The sequence below is a fragment of the Scophthalmus maximus genome, chromosome 21 (assembly GCF_022379125.1).
Source record: "Scophthalmus maximus strain ysfricsl-2021 chromosome 21, ASM2237912v1, whole genome shotgun sequence".
Taxonomy (NCBI): Eukaryota; Metazoa; Chordata; class Actinopteri; order Pleuronectiformes; family Scophthalmidae; genus Scophthalmus; species Scophthalmus maximus.
In genome coordinates this window covers 11,190,107-11,207,264 of record NC_061535.1, presented here as the reverse complement: position 1 = coordinate 11,207,264, position 17,158 = coordinate 11,190,107, and the positions used below count along the sequence as shown (strand labels likewise).

General features: G+C 43.9%; 1 protein-coding gene across 1 annotated transcript in view; it reads left to right on the top strand.

Moving 5' to 3' along the window:
* Positions 1–11,539, top strand: part of reck (reversion-inducing-cysteine-rich protein with kazal motifs) — a 41,670-nt gene extending 30,131 nt beyond the window's left edge. The window contains exons 17-21 of the mRNA XM_035619195.2: positions 406–595; positions 1,705–1,915; positions 2,047–2,120; positions 4,622–4,777; positions 8,590–11,539. Coding sequence (XP_035475088.1) covers positions 406–595; positions 1,705–1,915; positions 2,047–2,120; positions 4,622–4,777; positions 8,590–8,811 — 853 coding nt within the window. The 3' untranslated portion in view covers positions 8,812–11,539. The remainder of the gene's footprint in view (positions 1–405; positions 596–1,704; positions 1,916–2,046; positions 2,121–4,621; positions 4,778–8,589) is intronic.
* Positions 11,540–17,158: the final 5,619 nt, after the last annotated feature.

Below are 17,158 nucleotides of genomic sequence, written 5' to 3'. Positions count from 1 at the left end.
TCCTCTTGGCCCTTTTGATGAAAGACACACACACACACACACACACACTAATGAATGGAGGTTTGTCAAGATACACACACACACACACACACACACACACACACACACACACCAGTCACACTCTGAAACGTTTCCCTTTGTTCTGAGAGTAAACAATTCAGTAAGAGTCAGCAAGCCAATTCAGATTTGCTCAACACCTGATTGGTGCCCAGCCTTGGAGACTTGTTGCTATGGTGATAGAGCAGAGTTTGCTCCTGTGACTTTGCTCTTTTATTTCAGCAAAATGTGTGCGACGTGTACCTCCCACACTTCACCGTGGTGCTGTGTGTAAATTGTGTGTATTGAACAGCACATACTGTAAGTACGTGTACGTGCAGCCTGAACTCTCTGCGCCTGTGCTCCCAGGTGCATCCCCAAGTATCGCGTGTGCCTGAGCGATTCGTCAAACTGCCTCCAGCACGAGTGTGTCGGCCGGCCGGCGGCGTGCGACAAGAACAGCGTGGAACCCGCCTGTGACACCGACGGCCTGCTCCACCCGAGTCCGTGCCAGCTGCAGCAGGCGGGGAAAACTCTGGCTTACATGGGCCACTGCCAGGTGGGTTTACACCGGGAGAGCCGGAGACGGCGGGGCTCATCGCCTTCGTCTTATGAAGTGCAAATTGCTGCACAAAGTGTTTACCTGCTGTTGCTGGGATTATTTTTTCTTCCCTTTTTTTTCTGTAATTGTTGCATTCGAGCAAAAGCATGCGCAGCCCTCGCTGTTACAGCTAATGAGCACTGATTCGAGTGCAGTCCTCCATCGAAACGTAATAATCCTCTCAGTTTGCCGTCACCTTCAGAGTCAACACAGTGTGTGTCAGAGGAATTATGAGCCTGTCGGTGCCACTAAAAGGAAAGTTTTTTTTCGAAATCAAATCAGAGAGATTTATTTTGTGCGCAAATGATAGTGGATATTTTGTCACTGGGTCTGGGTGGTTTTTTTTAAAAGCTTTTCATATCTGTGTAAATTCTTTTATTTTAAATTTGGATTTAATTATATTGTTGTTTTATCCTTGTGAAGCACGTTGTCAAGAAAAGTGCTATACAAACATATATATATATACATATATATATATATATATATATAACCCTGATGACATCATAAGAGTTACTCTCGCAGACCCTTGACAAAACTCCTTCAGGGACACTGAAGCTTTTTCATGTCCTTCGATTCACTAGTCGGGGTCTTCTTCAGCGAAAGGTCATCTTCTAACAGACACGAGGGTGATGAACTAATCAGCACCATGTGACCAATGTTCCACACTCAGGTCATGTGATGTTCCATCTGCTGTTGTGAGCACATGAGCTAGTGAGTGAACCTTTCAAATTGATATTCATGGAGGATAAGGATTTTCATGGTTGTCTCAACCTTCCCCTGGTGCAAAAAAAAACCATTACAACCTGATGGACTGATTGACATGAAATGTACTGATCATATTTACACTCTTCAGAGGATCACAATGTAGTTTTCACTAAATCCCAGAGAGACAATAAAAATACAAGAAAATGTGACACTACAATAAACTGTGTGTGTGTGTGTGTGTGTGTGTGTGTGTGTGTGTGTGTGTGCGTGTGCGTGTGCACATCTGATACAAATCTTTCTTTTCCTTTTAGCCTGAAATAACAATAAACTGTGTGTGTGTGTGTTCGTGTTCTCGTTCTCAGGACACCTGCAGGAAGCCTAAGCAAGTGTGCGGCCACAACGGCGAGACGTACAACACAGTGTGTGACGCCTTCTCCGACAGGGTGGCCGTGGACTACGAGGGCTCTTGCCACGCCGTGGGGGCCGTGTCCGACGTGGCCTCCGACTCGGCGTGCAGTTTGATCCCCTGTCCACCTCTGTCCACCCCGGGCTGCCGCCCCGTCACACCGCCTGGTGAGTGCGCCGACATCTCCGATGGAAAGGTCACACGCATAACGGACGGCGGTTGAATCTGTATTGTGACGGTATGACATGTGCACAGCGGTAGTCTCTAAAGATTGTACTGCGACCTTTGCCCTTTTCAGGAGCATGCTGTCCAATCTGCGCCAGCATGCTGCAGATCCTCTGGAACAAAGAGGAGATGAACACTTTCTCTAAGGTAATGGACCTACAGTATGTGACCTAAGGGCAGAGAATACGGTCTTGCCCAAAGTAAGTATATGGAAACCAAAGAATAAATGTGTAAAAGTATAGATATTTTTAGATATATTTTTAAAAAATGTAGTGATAATAGTTTGGCTACTGGACGCTGCGAGTGGTTTTAGATGTAATTACAGGTCTTGGCCACTTGGGAGGGCTGTAAATCTAAAGAGTTCCCCTGCGGCACAAATGTCCTGCTCAACGTAACACAGTGTAATAATTACTTAGGATGATGATGATGTTACATTTCAAATAAAGGCTATTTCCAGTTCCTTAACGCTTTCGTGGCTTCACCTTACAAAGGGAGCGCGTGTTAATCGGTGTCTATGTCCATGTTGTGTCCACCACCTCATGACTCCTCAGATTTATCGTGCGACTCTTTGGAGGGTCGCTAGGTCGGGAACCACTGGATTAAACCACCGCAAATTTGATGCATGTAACATGGTCATACATGTGCATTTTACTGCCAAATCACTACCTTTATGTTTTTTCAGTGTTCTGATAACACACTTTTACTTAAGTAGGACTTTGACCGGGATGATTTAAAACATGTTTTTTTGTTTTCACTTGTTCCGTCAAAAACAACCCTGTGTTTTCAATTTGTTTCTCTCTTACATCTGAACCACATGATAATTTCCTCACTTTTACAAGAGAAATGCATCAAATTTATATTTAGATTGCTCAGTCTGCAGTCACCTCCATTACAAGTTCTGCTGAGTTAATGACATTTTGCACACGAACAGTTCGCATTGAAATAAAGTGCAAGCACAGTTCTCTGCCACAGTTTCACTCAGGCTAAAATATTCTCTCACACTTTGCCGAGATATTAAAAGCAATAAAACAGGCATAGGCGTTCAAAGTTATTATCACAAACGACGGGGGCCTGACAAGCACAATGCTGCATGGCACATTAAAATCCCATTTCGAATGTATGCCAACACCAGCTCCTATTATTTGCTGCGTCGGTGTGCAGTGTAGTTCCGTCGCTTTTCATCCTGTGACAATTATTGACTTAGCGTTCTCCATGTGCCAATCAGAAGTGATTACTTTCCTCCACCTTTAGCCGCCGTGTCCTCTCGCCGGGCCTCCCCTGAGCCCCCCCCCCCCGGACGCGTTTAAAGGCCGCCGCTGTCTAAACGCCGACACGTTAGCAGCTAATAAGTCCCGCTGGCATCTCGCTCTGATCAGCTTAATGATACAACAAAGCCCCTTTGGCTGTTAGTCAACTTGGCAGTAATCCCCAGCACAAGCGCATCATAGTGCGAGTCAGCATTAAGCCCCTTTTAATGCCGAAAACACAAGCGGAGCCGATTTTAATCTGCAGCTGCTCGGATCCATGGCAATAAGGGGGACGCAAGACTAAGCCCGTGGAAAGCACCTCCGCACTGTGCGCGCTCAGCAACAGGCGGCTGCTTCTGAACACCATTCAACTCTTTGTGAGTGCAGGATCGGGGCCGTTTTTCGAATAAAGTAGTAGGACTACTACTGCGTGCCGTGTGTGAATAAAAAAAACCAACATTTTGCAGAGGGAGCCACGGGCAGACGGGTGTCAGTCGGGGTTGAAGTCCACGAGAATAAAAGTCAACCAAACGTGGGCGTGTCGGAGTTAGAGAGACGCAGACCTCTGTAGTGCAGACTGCAAATAGCATCTACTGAGCATCATCCGCCAAATCTCCAGCCTTTGCAGGTCAACTTGCATCGTGCGACTGAATTCATAATAATATTCAACACAAGACCGATAGTTTTATTTCTTTGGTGAAGCTCATAGAGACCTGGGTATTGGGTAACTTTTTTTTAAGTCTGTCGCAAAGAAACGTCTGCAGTGCTGTGCGATCAGCTATGTGAATCAATAATAATCAGTTATTATATATAAGTTAGCATAACTTCCATAAATGACAGTTTTTCACAGGTAGAAAAATGAACTATAATTCTGTCTGCATTCATGGAGAAAACTACATGCGTGTCATCCGCTTTTGCTGACCTGTATTTAATTTATTAATTTAGTCAAACATAAAATTCATTGCGTCATGTCTGTAAAAATGTAATTTAAAGTCTTCAAACTCCTCAAACACTAATTCAACTCTTCACTGTAAATGCGTCAGACATCAGTCTCGGCTAATTCTGGGGGGTTTTTTTGCCATTTGCTGCACAACAATTACACAGTCAATGGTGTTGTAAATATCTGGTGACAAGGAATCTCCTTGTTAAGATCTAGATTCAATTTAGTCATGTGATTATGGAAAAAAAAAAAAAACAGTCTGTGGACTGTGGCTATTATTGCATTTCTTTGCCACAGGACGCCTTTGCCTCGATTTCCAGCCCGGCTTTTTGTAAATAATACATTTTATAGCTCTGCATTATACATCATAGTGTTGCGGCTGAAATGTGTTGTATGTCTTTTTTATTTATTTATTCACACAACTCTTTGACCTTTCACCCCCCCCCCCCCCCCCCCCCCAGCTGAACAAGAACCAGCCGGTGACGGTCCACGACGTCCTGCGGATCCTGCGGCTCCACGTCTCGGTGCCGCAGTGTGACGTCTTCGGCTACCTGAGCATCGACCACGAGCTGGTGGTCCTCATCGCCCCGGTGGACCAGCAGCCGACGCCACTGCAGGTAACACACACACACACACACACACACACACACACACACACACACAATTCCTTGCAGGTTCATATCTGTTTTTGTTGCTTTTTACAAAAACATCACTCACCTGATGTATTATAAAATACATTCAAGATATACTTCTACTTCTCTTACTGTCAAACTAATCATATGCGCAGACCCAAAGTTCGTTTTGACACGATACACCTTTGTGCTCCAAATGTGTCTCAATCCGCTGCTGAAAATAGTCCGCAACAGATGCTCTATTTCCTCCCTTTCTTGAGTAATGTTCCCTAAAACAGAATTCCTAAGTATTTTTAGAAAATGAGGGGGGGAAAAAGGTTTTAAAAAAGTCGTATCCTTTAAGCTGATTTAAGTCTAAAACTACACGAACATTATTAACACGCGAATGCGAGCGATCCCCAAACCGAGCCGCGTTAAGCGCCGCTAATTACCTGCTCCGCTCCTTCTGGACATAAATATTCATGCGCGCCGCGATTCAAGTGGGGAACTGAGAGGGAGGAGGCATCTGTCTCCTCCGGCGTCTCACTTCGCCGTGTTCCACTTCATCCGCTGAATCTTATTGTCGCGATGGGTTGGTGAACTATTACCGGCCTGTTGAGAAACAAAAGTGTGCCCGTCAGTGTGTGGCGTCGTCGCCAGTAACGTATTCATCGCACCCTCATCGTCCTTGTTCTCATTCAGCTTTGGTGCCGCCGCCGCCGCCACCTGGATGAAAATCCAGGTGGCGCACAAATGAAATCATAACCTCCTCGGCGGAGATAAGGAAAGCGTGGAAACGGGGAGAGATTTCGAATTGATGAAGAGACAAACGGAGACTTGGTATCGGAGAGGGATGGATCAATCATATGGAGGAAAAAACCTCATAGAACTCCATCAATTCCAATTCCAATTGCTTTTTCGCTTTCTACAACGCATGGAACGAAAGTAACCCTCTCCTCCGCTCAGTTCTGCGCCAACCTGCGTCACGGGGAGGCTGAGGGCTGCGGCGTAACGAAAACGTCAACCTCCCTACCCAGGAGGAAGTCGGCGGGCAACAGCAGCCGAGAGCGAACGCACCGCGAAGGAAGGTTGCCTGTTTGGTTTTTGTCATTTAAGTGCAGCAGTTGAAACCTTTCAGGGAACAGCCGGGCCTGTAAAGTGTTCTTCTGTTCGCTCAAGGTCTTCCCGTCCACATGAACAAAGACTCGCCGCCCGCATACGAACCGCACTTTCACTGAGGAGCGGTCATGTGGGAGAGCGTTGTAAATAAACGGTATAGAGCTGAAATTGTCGGTTGGCCGATGAATGGCCGTGAGGTCTTATCCCTGTCCAATGTCTTTCACGTCTCCGTGTCCATAGAGGTCATCGACGATGCCTCCGTGGCTTGACTCTTTTTCTGCCTTGCCCGTCTTGTTCGGTTCCCTCGCTGTGCGTTGACAAAGGACAGGCGGTTCATTCACACCCACTCGGGTTCAAACCATTAGCTCAGTCAGTGAAAGCTCTTAGTTGCCAACACGGGAGGAAAACGAGAGAAGGGTTAACCTCTCTTGACGTTTGCGGCAATGCTCTGCATTGTCAAGCTAATATATCACGTGGCAATGTGATGAGCTTAACCCTGCTTTGATAATGTGATAAGCTTATTAGCTTAGCATAAGCAGCATAGGTTAGCCTATGTTGAATTAGCTCACTTGCTAATTCTGCTAACTAGCTGATCACGTGTGATGAGAAGAGTACACGTGATTAGCTTACGAGCTAATTCTGCTAACTAGCTGATCACGGGTAATGAAAAAGGGCTATTCTATAGTTACTAGCTAACAAGCTAATTGAAATGTTTGTTTTTTTCAATTCCGTTGCAGATTGTATTAATAATAATAAATGTTTACACATATTTCATTCATGTAACCTATTCAAAAACTATAAACATAACAAAATGAAGCATTGATATTAATAGCTACACCACAAAATGCATACATTCTTCTCATCAGGGTTTGCTGCATCCCTCTTGTGATTGTCAAGTTATATTCATTTCATTATTTTGTTATTCAATAACATTCACCTGTGCTTAAAAGTTAGAACTTTTGATGCTGGAGCACTGTAGCACATATTGAATAGTTTTAAGACTCAATGCGGCGTGGGTGTAGCATCTCTCTGAGTTCATTTCTAGTTTCATAAAATGGGCATTGGGCTCAAATTGCGTGTGTCTCCACAGGTTTGCTGGGAAATATATTCAAATAGTCTGACACTCTGCTCCATAATTCAGTTGATCAGTCGGGATGAAAACATCTCTACATTCCCCTCCAGTAGTTATTCTGTCTCGTCATTAAGGGCTTTTTCGCCTCTACTTGTTGTTCTCTTGCTTCGCTCTTTCAAGGCCAATAATAAAACCAAACCCAAAGGACTGACAGATTCACAATTCATCATATACACTTTGATACTTAAAAATTCATGGAGCAGAGTCTGACAGGCGACCACAAAGCTCTGTGTCGGGAGCTGGGAGCGAAAGGAGCATCGGACTGTAAGTTGGTGAAGACAACCCTGTAGACTTGTTTATTTTCATAAAAGTACAGGGAAAATGATATTCACTTTTGAAGAGCAATATTCATACTTGATTAAGAGAGAGGCGGAGGATGAAAGTATGTAGTGGATGAATGAACCTCAAACAAATGGGTACACTGGCCTTAGATTGAGACAGAAGAGCAAAAAAAGACGAGGATGAACTAGAAAAGAAAAAGACAACTCAAAGCAAATCATCAGTCTCTGCTCGGCTTTTAGTTTTAGCTGTTACTAGGCAACCGTTTCGCCCGCTTGTTTGTGCTGAAATGTAATGGTCATGTCCAGGTTGGTGAAGGCTGGGCCAGAACACAAAGTGTCTACATCCCTCACCACATCTGTACACCGTCCTTAAATAAAAGATTAGGATTTCTTGACAAAAGCACGTAGAACAAACAGAATCATGGAGCACGGAGCGGCGTCACATCACTGCACCAGCTTTATCTCAGTTTTTAATTTAAGGACTTCATGGCAGTGTGAGGTGAAATCATTAGGGGCTAACTGACTTTGAATGAATTCACTAAACCCTGCTGATGAATTGGAGAACAAATACAGTTTGAAATAAAAGTTAAATAAAATCTAATTGCATCCAGAATTGAAATAGCATCAGAGCAGCGATTCGTACTGTTCTCGCATTTTATGATGACATCATCATGATGTTATTTATGCCATATGATGACGAAAGATTAGTTGATCTAAATAATATATCGATCGTGTCACTAATCTTATTGCTTGCAAAAGTTAATGCATCATATGGGATCATTGTCTGACTCCATAGTGACGTCATGATGATGTCATTCCCACCATATGGTCACAAATATTATTTTATAAATCTATATAAGCTTTAGGTTGTGTCTATATACTCCTATAGGATGAAGAAATACCTCGAAAACTAGCTTTTTTAAACGATGCATGACGTAATTTTCGGACTTCTTCATGACCTTGATTGTATGAAAATATAAAATATATAATTTTCTTATCAACGTAAGCTTCAGATAGTTTCCAGAGAAATCCCGGAAAACGCGTGTTTACCGGACCATATTTTGCTCTACCCTACAGAAACAAGTATTATTCCCACCAAGTTTGGTGAAAATCTATCCGTTTGTTGTTGTTATTTTGTCCACACACACACACACACTCTGGGGTGAAAACAATACCCTTCTTCCAGCTGAGCCGTTCATAAAGTTCAATAAAGAAGCAGACAGTTTCTGGCGGAGCTCCCGAAGAGACGAGTTTGGACATGAAAGTGTTGTTCTTGTGTCTTCCAGATTGAAGCCTGCAGCAAGGAGGCGGAGAAGATCGACTCCCTCATCAACTACGCCAGCCCCACGCTGGTCTCCCAGGTCCCCCTCTCGGCCTTCCTCAACTCCGAGATCAAGACCTCCTCCATCCACTCCTCCGCCGGTGCTCCGACTTCACCTCTGGCCCCCGGCTTGTGCCTCCTCCTCGGCCTCCTTGTCGCTGCAGCCCCTGGCCTCCGCCGGCACTAAGTGCTCCTTATCCCCCCTCCAGCCTCCCCACCAACTGTTGAGTTTTCCAAAGTCCAAACTTCCCGGGATGACAGGGGTGTCGTGAGGTGAGGGTGTTCGGACAGAGCGGGAAGAGGCGGCGTCTTTCGACAATCATTCCAATTAACTCACCGGCGTGTCAAACAATCAAGGCGGTGGAAAAGCTATTATTATGGAAAGCTTTCGTATGAACAGTATTATATTCAGCGGATGAGTTACTCACGGGGTTTCCCTCCAGTGAAGTGTGCTTTAGTGTGCGTGTGTGTGAATGTGTGTTGGCGTGTGTGTGTGTGTGCGCGTGTGTGTGACCTTTAAGAAGCGTTTGACTTTATACCAGCAGTGTTTATCCATTAGTCCCAGCAGCAAGCTCTCCTCTGGAAACTGCTAAGTGGGAATGTAAATTTCATGACTCACTCTGTCTGAAGGTGCGTGCGTGCGTGCGTGCGTGCGTGCGTGCGTGCGTGCGTGTGTGTGTGTACACAAAACATCCCTGTCTGGCAGCACATCTATCAGACAAATTATCCCAAATCCCCTTGGCTACACACACACACACACACACACACACTTTCACTCACGCTCAGACAAAATGATGGGTGTTTTCTAAATCCAGACTTGGATTAAATGGAGTCCGGTCAGTGAATGCACCGTCTGCATCGCAGTGCATCATGTGCGTACATGCGAGGTGTACGTGGACCTACAGTGTTTGAACCTCTGACCTCAACAGTGTTAGTGCCATGCTCATGGACTGAGCCAGCTCAGATAAAACTCGTCAAAGTCAGTTTACAGAACAGAGTGACCCCCCCTCAAACGGCAAAGAGTTTTGCTTAAAAAACTAAGGATCAGTGTCTAAATGAAACTTGACATAGCCTTTGTCATTAGGTTCAGATTTAACAATGCTCCAAAGACATTTAACACACGTTCACAGTCTGCCGGTGATTAGCGACCGATCTTCTGATGGCAAAAAATGGAGGATTGCACTTTTAACGGACTAGAGCGTGTCCGAGTGGTGGGATGGTCCCTTTTTTTCAAAATCTGTGTCATTCACTCTAATTAGAATGTGGAAACACTGAACTGGAGAATCTTATGAGCACCACTTCTGATAAAGTGCAGTCAGGACCGACAGCAGGCCAAACGGCACTATTACCGTATATCGCCTGGATCAGATCATCGCTCCCGTTGTGTGCGGCCAGTAGCTATGAGCAGTATTAAAAGGGATGTTTTCCTCTCTGTACATATGAACCAGAAGCCATTTTATAACAAAAGGACAATCAGATAGTCACTACCCACAATTCCCCCTTTTTGGGTAGAGAAGATTTTTTCCACAATATGCCTTGATGCATAAAGTGTCTTATATGAAGTAAAAAAAAAAAAAAAAATGCAATAACTTTATATTTGTTAAGAAATGTCTCTATATTTGATAATGGGTTGAGATAATAATAATAATCTATGTGCCATGTTTTTTTTGTAAACAAATAGTTGCGATTCTTTTTTTATCTTTTTTTGCATGATGACAATTATGAAGTGTTTTACTCCAGAATGTACTACAGTGTGTGTGTGTGTGTGTGTGTGTGTGTGTGTGTGTGTGTGTGTGTGTGTGTGTGTGTGTGTGTGTGTGTGTGTGTGTGTGTGTGTGTGTGTGTGTGTGTGTGTGTGTGTGTGTGTGTGTGTGTGTGTGTGTGTGTGTGTGTGTGTGTGTGTGTGTGTGTGTGTGTGTGTCGTCCCGTGTCTGTGTGTTTGTCTATATCTGCCTGTAAAGCACAATGTGTCCCATTGTCTAAACAGTATTACCGTGCTGGGCAGCTCTATAGCAGGGAACTCTTAAAATGGCTCCTATACTTTGTATTATGATAATTATTATTATTATTAATTGTTCTCATTATGTTTATGGACCTTGGAGCCAACAAGGATTTGCTTACTGTGTTTATGTGTCTGATTTTGATTTTCATGTCATATTGGTGGAAATGCTAGGGTTGAAATAAGTGTTCACGCGTTCAAAGTGCAGATATTTTTCCAATTCTGATCAATTATTTCTCAGCCGACAGAACAGTCGGCATTTTTGGGGAAGTAGATTTACTTTCTTTCTTGGACTGCGATGAAAAGAGTGTATTGTATTAAAAAGTATTTCAGTCATTTGTCCGCGATATCTTGACAAATGTATTCATCCGCTAACGATTGAATCAATCATTCAATCCTTTCACATAAAAAGCATTTCAAATTGGAGGTAGATTTAGATGCATGTAGTCTTTTTTTTAAATTTTATTTTGGATACACATCTGTAAGTACCGCTGTTACGTTATGATATTTCTAATATGCAAATAATGCTACATTACATTGCAAATAGTGGATTGTCACCTATGAGTCAGTGATCAACAAAGAGGGGATGCTGCAATGTCTTCATATCTTACTCTCAGAAAGAAAGCAAGTCCAATTTCCCAAAATGTTAAAGTAACTAAGTATTTTATAGCATCGAGCTGATTCCTCCTGTCTTCTCCATATGATGCAATGGAGTAAATTTGAAGCAGTCGACTGTCCTGAGCAGGAGACTCCTCCCAGGAACGTCGTCACTTCGTGCCGTGTTTTAATCAAATCATGTTTGATTATGTCTCTGATTATGTCGGTTTGTATGAATCATTGAGTTCCGTTCATCACTGTGTTCGACTCTGTAAAAGTGCCATGAATAAAATAAAAAAATGAAGAATTTGAAAAAGAAGTCGTCGTGATTCTCATTTCCTGAAATGTATCATATGTTTTTCAGTGTGTCATCACGGCCTGCTGTGAGACAATATCATCTCTCTCTCGCACTGAAATTGTGAATTTCAAAATGAAAAAAATACCTTTTCTTCTACAATCGCAGCATATTTCAATTTAGTTAAGCCGGAAGGGGGGCAGATATATATGTGTGGGTGGGGTATATGGTGTGTGGGTATATCTGTTCCTAACCCAATTACACCCAACCTATTATCCAGTAACCCTAACCCAATTACACCCAACCTATTATCCAGTAGCCCTAACCCCTAACTCCTAACCCAATTACACCCAACCTATTATCCAGTAGCCCTAACCCTAACCCTAACCCAATTACACCCAACCTATTATCCAGTAGCCCTAACCCTAACCCTAACCCAATTACACCCAACCTATTATCCAGTAGCCCTAACCCTAACCTTAACCCAATTACACGCAACCTATTATCCAGTAGCCCTAACCCTAACCCTAACCCAATTACACCCAACCTATTATCCAGTAGCCCTAACCCTAACCCTAACCCAATTACACCCAACCTATTATCCAGTAGCCCTAACCCTAACCTTAACCCAATTACACCCAACCTGTTATCCAGTAGCCCTAACCCTACCCAACCCTATCCCTGAAAATGTACTAGAAATGTGGGACCATTGGCCTGTGGGAACATAGGGCTGTCTGAACCATATAGCAGAACATCTGACGAGTCCTCTGATGAGGCTTGTTTGTTCGTGACAGAGTTTCAAATATATCCAGCAAAAATGTTGCAACTGCGACGTCACCGGGGAAATTCGAGACGGGTCGGACGCCAGGGTGCGACTTCTCGGCGGGGCCTCGGCGATTGAAAAGTGCGCGAGGTCGCCGAGCAAAAGAACCGTGAAATGCTGTTGCAGAAAGAGAGACTGTGTCTTGACCGAAGCGGGACCCGTGCAAACAAAGCATAGTCCATGTTTGCGGAGATAATCGACACACTTACTGTATTTGTTTTCCAGGATGAAGTCCAGCATTGGGGGGGGGGGAAAAAGTTCAAAGTACAAATTCAAATCCGCGCGGATGTGGCTTCATTCTGTTTTGAGGAGAACTGGTGAGAAACTAGTTCATTCAAACGTGTCAAAGTCAGACGGGAACTGGTGGACGGAGCTGTGTTTTCTGTTTTAAAAATCATTACTAATTTAATATTTGGATTATGTAGCTTGTGTCATGATGAGAAGTCTACAACTGTTATCTGAGTGTGACAGACACATGATTTATTCAATCATCATTTAAGTGAACTGCTCTTTGCCACTGGCTGCTAATTGGGCTCCAAATGTTTAGACGTGTACTCTGTTTTTTCGGAGCCTCTCCAACAATCCCAGTCGTAATTAATAATAGACAACACATATGTCATATTTCTGTATGCGCTGCTGTTGCTGTTGTAATCTGTTTAGGCTCAAACTTTACTTTAGAATATCGATGATATTTAAGTTCCCTCTCTGGAATTTGGTTTGCTGAATGTAAGGACGGTTTCCTGATAATGCATTTGTCTCATAATTACTTAATTTTGCCTGAGAAATTCGTATGATTTTTCTTTTTCTTCATCGACGCTTGGCTGAGAGGAGGAAGATGTCGTCAACCTTTGCCCCAATTTTCACTTTAAATGTTCTCTTCTTACCGCTCACGCCATTTACTGATGCTCATATTTAACATCCCCCATAAACGAACAGTCATTTTTTTTTTATTTGATTTTTTACCTTTTTTATTGTGTCGCTGGTTATTTTCGTTTACAATGTAGATGATGCATCAAATACCCCAGCAAGTGGTTTTGCGAGGCCTTTAAACTCTCTTGACTCTCGCCATGACACTTGGCTCCATAAAATTGGACGATTATGCCTCTGGTCACTGCATTATGATTTTCTTTTCCAACCCTTTTAACCCCGGAGGGGCACTTGAACATGTCGCCTCATTAGCGGCCAGTATTCAGCGGCATTCTCCCCATCTTTTGTCCGCGTTGAATCAAAGTGGGTCATCGCCTTTGCATATTGATGACACGGCCGAGCGTCATGATATAATATATGTGCATCTGTTCTGCAGGCTGCTGTCCCTCGGAAAAAAAAAACGAAATCAGTTTCTAAATCCGTCTCGTATACGTTGTGGCGTCGGCACAGCCAAGACAGAATGCAGTCGGTTTCTTTAGAAGTTCTGGAAAATGATGTTTTTTTTAAACGTTCGCGTTCTCACATACGGCCCTTCTGGAAAAAGTCTGAAAAAAACCATCGTTGCTCTACATTCGACCACTGGAAGTATCGGATCATCGAGATGGTCCCGCGTTAAATACCGCTGCGTAGACGGAACAATATTGACTGGAGGCGGCCAGCGCACACACGTACACGTGACCCTGACCATGCTGCACGATCGTGTTATGATGAGCTGTGCCTCGGACGTCCGTGTTCCAAATGATGACCCCCGTGGGGTCAGTTAAAAGCCTCGCCCCGGTTCCCCCGCCGTCATCTCTGATTCTTGCCTTTCCTCTCTCCTCTACCCACCTGTGGGCGAGGGAGCGGCCTCGCCCTTCCACTAAGTGTTAATGGGGACCATCGCCTCCCCCCGTCTGTCCCGCCAGGAGCCCACTTGCGCCTTGACGCCATCTGCCACCAACACATTGGAGGCGGGCAGGGTGGAGAGATGAGATGAGATGAGAGAGAGAGAGAGGTGGGGGGGGGGATAAATCAAGGGGGAGGGTGACAGATGGAAAAGAGAATGAGGATGAAACTCCTTTGTCACCCGTCATCTTTCTATTAAAGTAAAAAAAACAAAAAACGGATGAAACCAAAACTGTTTCAGACAAATCCAGACGTGGGTCTAGGAGTCATGGATTTTACATTCATCCCTCAAAGTCGCAGCTTTGTTGCAGCAGCAGCAGCAGCAGCAGCTGCCAGCAGCACAGACCTGAAAGGAGCCTAATTCTCCTGAAAAGTTCTTTTTGCAAATTCTAACTTTTGATTATACATCCGGTCACATACATACAGCGTCTAACGGGATCTGCAGGTACCTTTTTCAAAATTAAATTCTGTACATATCGTACACCGTAAGAAAAAAGTAAAAAGAAGCACACGCATTAGTCATACTGTATTCTGTAGTCTGCATCCAATTTGCAGAAATAATAGCTGTTTTGTTACCAAAACTCGATGCCCTTCTGTGGCGAGGTTAGACGAATGTTGTGTAAATAACGGGGGGGCGCAAATTATAATTCTCAACTCCTGCGTCATTCTGGCTAAATTAACGATATGTCATATGCAGCAGGTTGGACCGCGGGGTTCACCTCAGCAGTGGGTTCACTCACAACCCAGAGGGGCGGGGAAAAAAGAGTACTATTTATTTGCTAGACATATTTCAAGACATACAAAATAGTCTGTTTTGACTTACAGCTTGTGTTTGATGTGTTGTTTTTGCCCCCCACAAAACCGGAATGTCTCATTAAAAATGCATAAATTCTCAAGACATCGACTCGTCTGTCAGTGAAAAAAATTCATAATCTATGAATATTCTAATATTCCTTTTTCCATTTCAAAAGCTAAACCGCTCGACACAGCGCACGCCTCGCACGCCACGTGCCGAAGGTTCCAGGTTCCTCCCTGGTCCCGCTCGCCGCGTGAGCTGCGTCCTGTAAAAGGATCTGGACTCATTATGACGTCACAAATAAAAATATCCTGCTTGTTTGTTTGTTGACCAGAGATTGTAAAGGAGACATAGTTCGCTTCTTCCGTTTTTATGTCCGCTGGTGAAGGGAGCTCCCGTCCCCGACCGAAACACACTGCTCCCGAAACGCCTCGTCAGTATTCCAGGCCCATTCTCCCGTAAGATGGTGACATCACCATGTTACGGACGTGCATCAAACGTGTCTGGCTGCTAGTCTTAAATGTTTAAATAATGAACCTGAATATGGGCATTATATGTCTCCTTTAAAGGTGCACACAGAGGAGCTTTTCTCTTTTCAGACTGTGAGAACAAACTGTGCACGTCCTTCATCCCGCGGTGAGGTAGCTAGAAGAATGAATGAATTCATGATTTAGTTAAGGAATTAATTAAAATAGCTAGCGCTTCATCTGCAGCCCTGACAAAAGTGCCAAATGTTTGTAACAGGTGCTGTACTTGTTACACGCAGTCTCTCTTTCCTTCAAGCCCAAACTTTAAAGTATAAAGTTTGGGCTTTGTACTTATTCTGTTCAAACAGATATTTCATGTGCGCATGGCGAAAAAACACCGAATTCCAAACCAACAACACTCTAGTCACACGGAGAGCAATATCATTCCGTAGAACCCACCAGCAATCAGAGAGACGGAGAGAGACGGAGAGAGACGCGGCGCCCCATTTAAGCTGGAGACGTACTCCGCGGTGCAGAGAAGCACCTTCGAGCCACCGATCACAGGGAGCGTGAAGCGAAAAGCATCGTTCGCACAAACAGAGAGGAAAATACAGTTTTGAACATCAGCTCTCGCGTCCATTTGCAGAGAAGGGCCACTGACTGACAGACGGACGTAATCTTACACTGTAATATTATACAAGCACACAATCTAACAGCGTGTTCACACACACACTCAAAAGTAGAAACGCAGACCAAAGTAGCAGATGATTGTTCAAAGATTAAAGCTACAGTGTGTAATATTTTGAAGAACTTATTCACAGAAATTGAATACATTGTCCATAACTATGTGTTCACATATGTAATAATCACCGTGTTTCTTCGTCAACTTTGAATGAGTTAAATACAGTTCCATGAGGTGGCCCCGACCTCCGCGTGAGACGCCGTGTTTGCTGCGTTGTGTTGAATACGGTTGTTGCACTAGACGGGTCCAGAATACGTCGCATTCGCGTTGAATTTTCATACGCTGCCCGGAAACCGAAAATTGGAATCGGCGGTGCGCCGCCATAAAGTGTCCCCTGTCGGTCGCTCAGTTGGTTGCGGTTTGCAACTTCAACACCAGATGCCGCCAGGAAATTACAGAAAAGACACACTGGGGCTTTAAGGTCAAGGTAAAAATACATATGGTCTGAAAAAAACACTAATACTAGTCTAATAGTATACAATCTGAAGCTGTTATTCATCAAAAAAAATATTGCCCATCATATGATGTCATCTGATATGTGACATCATGAAAAAGTCAGAAAATTAAGTCATCCATCGTTCAAAAAAATGCATGTTCCGAGGTTTCTCTGCATCCTGTGGGACGATACACACCACCTGAAGCTAAAATAGATTGAAATATTCATATATGATCATGTGGTAGGAATGACATCATCATGACATCATTTTTTTTAATCATGATGTCAATATGGAATGACATTATTACGTTATTTTTTATAAGTTAGCGTTGTGTGAATGGGGTATATACAGGAAATCCATCGCCCCTCTGATGCTTTTCATAGTTTTTGATGTTTTTTCTCCATTATTGTTGACATCGCACCATCCGTCAGGGAGGCCGCCCAGCTGACAGCCTGTCATGGAGGCCAGCAGTCACCACCCACGCGCCTCTCACAGGCATCTGTCTGACTTTCAATTGTTCCCGTTAAACAGCAAATGTCCTCATTCCTCATTTGCTTCATTCCACC